General features: G+C 43.5%; 1 protein-coding gene across 2 annotated transcripts in view; it reads right to left on the reverse strand.

Annotated features, from left to right (window-relative positions):
- Positions 1-338: 338 nt before the first annotated feature.
- The window catches only part of SYBU (syntabulin (syntaxin-interacting)), a 56,848-nt gene continuing 48,233 nt past the window's right edge, over positions 339-8,953 (reverse strand). For both annotated transcript variants that reach the window (XM_008582099.1, XM_008582098.1), the window contains exons 3-5: positions 6,067-6,270; positions 3,545-3,694; positions 339-1,800 (exon numbers count right to left, since the gene is read on the reverse strand). In XM_008582099.1, the coding sequence (XP_008580321.1) occupies positions 696-1,800; positions 3,545-3,694; positions 6,067-6,270 (1,459 nt within the window). In that variant the 3' untranslated portion in view covers positions 339-695. The remainder of the gene's footprint in view (positions 1,801-3,544; positions 3,695-6,066; positions 6,271-8,953) is intronic.

The following is an 8,953-nucleotide window of genomic DNA, read 5'->3' on the forward strand; positions in this document are numbered from 1 at the left end:
CCTACTGTGCCAGGTACAGTTCTAAATTCTTGACATAAGAGGATACTTCAAAAAGTTCATGGAAAAATAGCATTTAAAGGTAACACAAATCTTTCCATGAACTTTTTGAAATACCTTTGTGTATCTGTGAACAAAACAGCACACAGATCCTGCTCTCATAGAACAAATATTTCAGTGGGTGAGATGGATAATAACCTGGACGTAATAGATAAAAAAGTTGTATGTTTAAAGGTAAGTGCTATGTAGAAGGGATACCTGCACTCCCATATTCATTGCAGCTCTATTTACAATAGCCAAAATACAGAACCAACCTAAGTGTCCATTGATAGATAATTTGAAAACGGCACAAAGCAAAGCAAGGAGATAACATGCCAGCCTTAGAGAAGCTGTCTTGAAAGTGCAAACTGCATTTTCTCTTCCTGAACCACTAGGATAAGAACAGGTACCTCGACGACACGGCAGGGTCATGAGCATGCTTTCTAAACCAGACTGTTGGGACATTTACTGGAACCAGGTCTCCATGCCTCTGAAGATACCTTCGGTTTTAAACAGTTAACAGGCTTCAACTAAATATAGTGCAAATCAAATACTGAGGAGCAAAACGACAGAATAGAGACCGCCATCGATCGACCTGCTGTCTCTCTACCTGGCACAATGCCACACGTGACAAATTGGCACACGGTAACAACTTCTATTTAGGTTTTGATATGGAAGGCGGTGCGACGAAGAGAATGCAGGGCCACCACACAGCAGCCCCGGAGCAAGGCTCCGATGTTGTAGACGGGATCTGTCCCCCGTCTCTGAGTACTGAATGCCCACAGAACGGTGGGGACCACGGGGGCGGCCACCGCCAGGAGATCCACCAGGAAGCTGCTGCTCCAGTAGTGCGTTGCGACGCGCCCCCGAGGCAGCGGGATGAGGCCGTCCAGCCTTTGCTCCGTGCAGGCTGCAAAGTCCAGCTCCCTCATGAGGCGGTTCTTGGGAGCTTGCACGTCCACCGTGGAGCATGCGGTCTCCACGGGAGACAACAGGATGGCTGAGTTCGGATCTCTCGGAGTTAGATCAACCACTAAAGCAGGGATGGGCTCTGGGAAGCTCTCCGTGAAGTCAGCCCCAGACTCATCAGGGGATACCAAGCTCGAGGGACAGGGGTCCCGGAGCTTGAGCACGTTCTGAATGAGCTCCGACACCGCGGGGCTGTAGGACACCACATCCGTCTGGATGGCTTGCTCCACCACCACGCTGCCCTCCTCCTGACCCACCGCCACCGGGGCGATCTCAGGGACTGCGGCCCCAGGAGTGGAATGAACAAACTGCAGGTCTCCAGATTCTGTGGTGGTGGCGGTCACCATGTCATCAAGCAAATCTGTGCCATCGGCCATGCTATCTCCCACCAGCAGCTCGCTGTCGGCCCCTTGCTCAGTGACCTGCTCCTCCAGAGAGAACCCATCCACCACATGACCAAAAGGGGTGTTTAGGGTTAAGCTTTTCTCTGGGGAATCACATGGGAAGTCCAGACACAGTTCATCCCTCAGGGAGCCACTGTGTGCCATCTCCATGCTCTGAAGTAGAGACTCCAACTTCCTGTTTTGTATGTTTATGTCCACAAAATATTTCTGAATGCCTTTATCTTTATCAGCCAAGCTGCTCCTCATAGTTTCAATGACCTGTTTGAGCTGTTTAATCTCTTTCCTGGCTTCCTTGAGTGCCAGCTGGGCCTCTACCCGGTGGCATTCTTCTTCAATCCAGTCTTCTCTCATGCGGGCCAGCTGGGACTTAAGCTCCACAATTTCACTTTCTCTGGAGTTGGAAGACATGCATGGTTAAGAAAAATGTCAATTCTGAACCAGGCAACAAACAATTCTGACACACAGCCGAGAGCCCATGCTCTCCACTTGAAACAGAGGTTAAATCAGTTTTGAATTTTTTTTCCTTTGGCAGATACTAGTTCTTTAATTGTAAAATAGCTACAGTAATAATAGTAATCTGAATGAGAATCAAAATATCTATCATTGTTTCCTTTTTTGAGTGCTCACTGTGTGTCAGTATTACACCAAGTACTTTACAAACATTATCCTCTACTCACTACTTAATATTTGAAATTTTATTATTAGAACACATTAGAATCTCTTAGCCTGCTTTTATCTCCATAGCTTATCCTTTCATAATGTCTACAGCTTGTGGGAGCAAAGACCATTTAGCTTTTAATTACTTATCAAAGACAGAGGATGAACTGATAAGTTTTAGCCTTGCAAAATTGTTCTGGTCATATTCTGATGATAGTTTAAAATTTTTTAAAACCATGAAATGCTACACGTAGCAAAGACTTTGTAAAAAGTTGCTTATTCTATCTCCTTTTAGGTAAGATGATATTGAATCTATCCTGCACTGAGGAGAATCTATCCTATTTTTTAGATCTTTCACAAGAATCTGTTTCATGACCTTTGTCAAGAAATTCTTTCTGATAAAATTTTTTAATTATGTAATATAATTTCCTCATAGACAATGTAAATATATGTCCTCATATTGTCAGTGGATATAAAGACCAGGTAGTCAGGATCCTCATACATGTAAAGAGATGTTAGTATTGCTTCTTTAAGTTTAGGCTTGAAAGTTTCTCAAGTTTTGCTCCTATCCCATCCCTCCCTCCCGCGAGTGCTCAAATCCTCCTATGGATTCCTCAAATCAAAAACCAAACACACTTCCAGAAAGTAGAGTCTGACTCATGCCAGAGGTAAGTTTGGATCTCAAGTCTATTATTACAGGGGATTGAAGAACCAAATTATCATAGAAGATGAAAAATGCCCCTCCTCATAGCCTATGCCCTTGTCTGCCCCCAGTTTTATAAACTAAGGTCACTGGGTCTTCTCCGTATCCTGTGGCAGCAGAGAAGGAGGTCTGGGCTGATCAAACAGCCATGTGCTAAATCAGTCCCCAGGCTTCCCTGAGCTCACAGCTACCCTGGTGAGAGCTCTGCTAATTTGTCACAAAATGTTCCAGGGGAAAACCATGGAGCAGGAAAACTGGCCTGCCCCCAAGATGTCAGAGGTCTTTTCTCTCTGAGATAAGATCTCTTAAGCACAGCATGCTTATTAACACTTAGCCAAGAAAAACGAACCTCTTCCTTGAGCACAGAAATAGCCTTCAGGAATTACAATACACAAAGATATCCACTCTCTCACAGAGAGAAACAGAGTTTAATTGGGCCCACTGTGTGACCCATTCTGCTAAAAGTATGGGATTGTTCCTGCAAGTGTTTCTGCTATTTAAAAATAGTCATGCCACACACCCAATGGTTCATGTCAAAGCTGTTTGCACCCAGAAAAAACAGAGGGTCCCCTTAATCCACCCCCCCCCTGAACTCCTTAAATAGCAAAATCACACAAAATTATGAAATGGCTCTGTTCAGAGACTGATTTAAGAAATTTGACAAAAATTAAAAACATTTTTTTTTCTTTTCTAATTTACTATAGTTTGGGTTCATATTTCATTTTATGGGGAAAAAACTATCCTAAAGCAAACAGTACAAGAAATGCAGATTCACCTTTCATGAAGTCGGGACTCTGATTCCTTCAGCTTGGTCTTTAGGTGCCTCACTGTAACCTCTTTCTGCTGCAGAGGAGTCAAATACTGCTCTGGATTTGGGGGTTTGACACCATGATTTTCTCCGCAAGACATATACCTTCCAGACCGTCTGAAATAATCCAAGTAATTAAATGTTACTTTTTGCCCTGTATCCTCTTCTATAAAAAGAAAAGTAACACACAGTATTACGGACTGAATATTTATATCCCCCCAAAATTCAAATTTTGAAATCCTAACCCCCAATGGAATGGTCTAGCAGATGGAGTCTTTGGGAGGTAATTAGGTCATGAGGGTGGAGCTCTCATTAAGAGGATTAGGGACCTTATAAAAGAGACCCCAGAGAGCTCTTTCCTCTTTGCACCTTGGGAGGATACAACAAGAAGTTAGCAGTCTGCAACCCAGAAGAGAGCCTTCCTCAGAACCAGGCCAAGCTGGCACACTGATGTGGGACTTCCAGTTTCCAGAACTGTGAGGTACACACTTCTGTTGTGTATAAGCCACCCAGTTTATGGTACTTTGTTATAGCAGCCCAAACCGACTAAGACATACAGCTAACATCTTGAGAAGGAATGGCAGCTGTGTGTTGCGTCTGAAACCTCAATAATGGGTGACCTCACTTCAGAAGGTGGACTACAATATGCCTGCCAATCTTAGGACTGTTAATTACTTAGAAGATTGAGGAATGTCTGTGTCTTTGTGCAGGGGGTAGGGACAGGGAGAGAGAGGATTTTCTATGGCTTAGGAATGATCTCATTCAAAATAATGCACAATTGTCCACAGGCCTGAGCTGTCAGTTCAAAATAACATGCTGCTATGTTAAAGGACAATGAGTGCGGGAGGCAGGAGGGTAGGAGAGGAACGAGATGATCTAACTTTCCATATAATACGCTGCTGCCTAAAGATCCTGATTGTTCCGTGCACTGGCCAGAAAAAAATCCTGGTTGTTGCTAGTTAAATTAAAATTGTTCTGAAATCAGTCCCTGATGTGAATGTGATGATTTGGTGGAAATGGAAAGTTCTTTGCTCTGAAGGGAACCAGTTCCTTCTACTTCACTGTCACCAGTGTGTTTTTGAAATGAGGTACTCAAAGTTCTACAAAAGAGCCCTAGCTGGAATCTCGGTCCCTCTCAGGCCAAGATTCTGGGCATCCCTGCTGTAAGAGAGCTGATTAATGAGAACAGGGACGTCCAGAAGGAAGGAGGAGACTGAGAGAGGAGGCTGCCAGCTTCTTCCCGAACTCTGGACCCAAGCCAAGCCACTGCGCCACTCTGCGCCACTGAGCCTGCACTCCATCCAAGATGCCTGTGTCCAGTTCCCAGCCCACCCATCCTCCTGCGGTGGCTTTGGATGTGCAGTTCCGTCTTTCTGTTCCACAGTCCCTGCAACCCCATACTAATTAAGTTCTTGCTTGCCTTTAAGATCTCCCTCCAATTTCACTCTCTAAGGGAGTCCTCCCCAATTCCTCCAGACTAAGGTGAACCCCCTCCCCACCTTTTACACACTCATATAGCAGCAAGAACTTGCAGAATAATTTTAATTTGTTTTTGCCATTAGATGGTGTATTAGTTTATTTCTGTTGCTTATAACAGAATATCTGAAACTGAGTAATTTATAAAGGAATACAATTTATTTCTTACAGTTTTGGAGGCTGGAAAGTCCAAAGGCCAGGGAACATATCTGGTGAGGGTCTTCTTCTGGGTGGGAACTCTCTACAGGGTCTTGTGGCAACCAGGGTGTCACATGGCAAGAATGGGCTGAGCAAGAGAGCCAACCTTCTCACTCACTCACCTTATAAAACCATCAGAACCACATCCATTACCCCATATATGAATCAATCCATTCACAAAGGCACAGTCCTCACAATCTAATCACCTCTGAAAGGCCCCACCCTTCAGATACTGTAGCTGGATTTCCCACCCTCTTAACACTGTTACAATGGAGATCAAGTTTCCAATACATGAACTCTTGGGGAACACATCTGACCCTTAGCAGATGATTAATGTTCTTCTCCTGTGGGCAGTAAGCACAGGGGCCATCTCTGTTGCTCACTGCTCTATTCCCAGTACTTAACACAGTACAGGTAGTTGCTGCACAATAAACATGAGGTGTGAGAATGAATGAACACATGTATGATTCTTCCCTGTTCTGAGGGAATAGGTCCCTCCTACTGCCACTGTAACATTCTCTCTCTATATCCAGTAACTGCCTGGACTGCTATACCTTGTTAAAAATTGTGGTTTGTGCTCTTTCTGCAGCAGCCCTTGAAGTATTAGCTGACCTTGGGAAAGGAGAGAGGTGTTTTATTGCAGAATAAGGCAGAGGATCAAGAGCTGTGTGTGTGTGTGTGTGTGTGTGTGTGTGTGTGTGTGTGTGTATATATATATATATATATATATATATATATATATATTTTTTTTTATTTTAAGGAAAAGCATACCAAGTTGGAAAAACTCAGAAGCATAAATTAGGAGGTGGACTTACCTCATGATGGGGCTGCAGTCACTTCCTTTGTAGGAGCCTGAGTTGCTACTACTTGGGGAAGAAGGTGCGTAACCAGGATGGATGTTAACAGGGCTCAACTGATTCCTGCACAGCATGGACAGAAGGTCCTTTTCTCGTGGGGAGGGTGGACTGCTGCCAGATTTGTACGATGAAGCTCCATTGCTCCGCCCATGCGGACCTCGACTGAGAGAAAAGCATGAAAAATGTTAAAATCCTTGGAGCTAGAGATGCCTGAGTGCTAATGTCTGACTCCTTAAACCTAGTTACTACTAAGGAAATCCAATTTATAGAGTCAGAAGGAGAAATAGAATTATTAGTGCAAACTGTCCTCATGAGCTGCCTCTTTCCACCTGTCTGGTATTCTCTCTCCTTGTATCATTAGCACAAGCAACCTCTCCCTCTGCTGTTCTCTCAAATAGTTTCTGACCATGAAGCTTGTTTTGGATTAAATCCAATTGCCTGCTAAGAATACACACCATGTAAAATATTGATTTGGCTTAGGTTTATTTTGGAGGCTGTTTCGAAGATGTGGTTTTTGTTCCAGTTACACCTGTTTCAGTTTAGAAATATATGGGGTTGGTTCATGTTGGGGTAAAAAATTTAAGGTGGTTCCTTTGGAGGATGGGGAGCATGGCCATTGCCCATAAAGAGGGAGGAGAAAACAGGAGAGATAAACAGAGCCCACAAAAATATATGAAGTCTATAATTTTTTTTTTTTCCTTTTTGTCTTTTTTTCATGTCCGGCAACAGATTGCAACCCTCAGTGTCGCGCCCATACCGGGCCGGGACCGGCAACAGGATCGCAACCCTCAGTGTCGCACCTGCACCTCGCTCAGCCAGTGAGCGGGAACCGGTCTGTATGTGGGATCTGAACCCTCGGCGGGAGCACTACTTCGCTCCCAAGTGGCGCACTGTAGCAGTGTGCCACCAGGCCAGCCCCGAAGTCTATAATTTTGACCACTTAAGTTTTTTCTTTTCTTTCCATCCCCAATGACTTAATACAACCTTTATCACTTAACTACTGAATGTTGTAAAGGCCCCTCTTAGTTTCCTGCCTCTTGCCTTGCCCCTCCAGCAAGAAGCTGACCTGTGGTTGCAGTGGCCTTTCTAAAATGGAATTTGAATATCGCTGCTCTCCTCAAAGACATTCAGTGGTTCACGTGCCTCTGGAATAAAGGCCAGACTACTTAAGATAGCTCACAAGGTCCAATCCCACCACTCATCCAGCCCCATCCACCACCACTCCTCCCACCCCGCAGGGTACTCCAGCAGTCCAAACAGCTTACAGTTTCCTGCAGGATTCATGCTCTTGATCATCCTTAGGGTTCTGAACTTATAATTTCTTCTGCCTAGAATGTTTTCCTCCTGCTCCCTTCCCTAAGTCCCTGGAAACCAGGATACTCTTACTTTGGGATTGACGGGAACCTTCTCCAAGCAGCCTTCTCTGAATTCTTCCTTTCCTAGGCCAGTGTAGGTGCTACTCCCTGGTGCTCCCTAATACTCTGTGCAGACTTTCCTCATGAAACTTATCGTATGGCATCACAATTGCATTCCTACTTGTCTTTACCACTAGACTGGACATCCTTGAGGGCAGGAACATGGCCTGTTCTTTCACATTCTCACTACTTCCTGGCACATGGTAGGTGCTCCCTAAATGACTGGTGAATGCATAAAATGGGTTTGAGTGCTGGCACTGCCACTTACTAGGAATTGAGGCAAGTAAGCCACTTAACATATGGTGATATGTATATTTATACTCTCATATATATAGCTATGTGTATATATATATATATATATATATATATACACGCACACACCTTTCCTGACTTCCTCACAGAATTGATGTGAAAATCAAATCAAAGAATGCATGAAAGTGCATTTGATAAGCTGTTATTAAGTACAACTCAACTGTAGACTATTATTACAAGATAAACTTGTTTGGACTTCCCTGTTAATCTAGTTCCAGAGATTTGCTACCCACTAGCGTAGGAAAGCATCTTGAGAATGTTGAAAGTACTGAAATAGGATAACAGTTCTGTGTCAGGAATCTTACTTGATGACATTACAAGAAAATAAAAGGGAACAAGGTAACTTGCATATAGCAGACTGCTTTTTGACAATCCCCTCTTTGGAATTTTAATTACAACTGTATTCAACTAACATATCTCAACAAGAAACATGTGTAAATATGAATGGGAGTGTTCTTGTGGGTATAACTTGGCTCCAAAACCATAATTACTTATTTAAAATTGAATATGATTTCAACTGGCTTTCAATGCATAAAATCATACATAAATGAAACATCACCAAATTCTAAAGTTAAAAGTTCTTTCATATTGACATTATCCAAATAGACTCTCCTTTTCATGAGAAGGGGACACTTTATATGGAACAGATGGGCTGATGGCTTTGTGACAAACCAACTTCAGCAGCACAGGGACGGGAACAACTTCATGAGTAGCTGCAGGGAATGTCTTCTGGCTTGGATTTTCTTCTCCATGCTTCACTCCTAAGTCTGGCACCAACCAACCTGACTATTTCTCAGTGTGACCATGAGATATATGGAGGATTAACCATTACAAGTTAGGAGAAAATTAGCTAACCCTAATTTTGACCTAGGGAGTTTTGTTGAGTTAACCTTTGCTGAGGAACTTCTGTGACCCTTGTGCTGTTCCAGGCACTTTATGAACATAGTTTCACTTCTCTTTGGCATCAGCCTATAAGGCCAGTACAATCACTAACTCCCTCTTACACTCGAACTCACTGAGTCTCAGGGGAGATAACTGGTCCATGCATACACAGGTGAAATGGGATTCAAATGCAGATCTTCTAATTCTACAGAAATGTCTCACATTTTATACATATG

This window comes from Galeopterus variegatus, unplaced genomic scaffold (genome assembly GCF_000696425.1).
Source record: "Galeopterus variegatus unplaced genomic scaffold, G_variegatus-3.0.2 Scaffold2519, whole genome shotgun sequence".
Taxonomy (NCBI): Eukaryota; Metazoa; Chordata; class Mammalia; order Dermoptera; family Cynocephalidae; genus Galeopterus; species Galeopterus variegatus.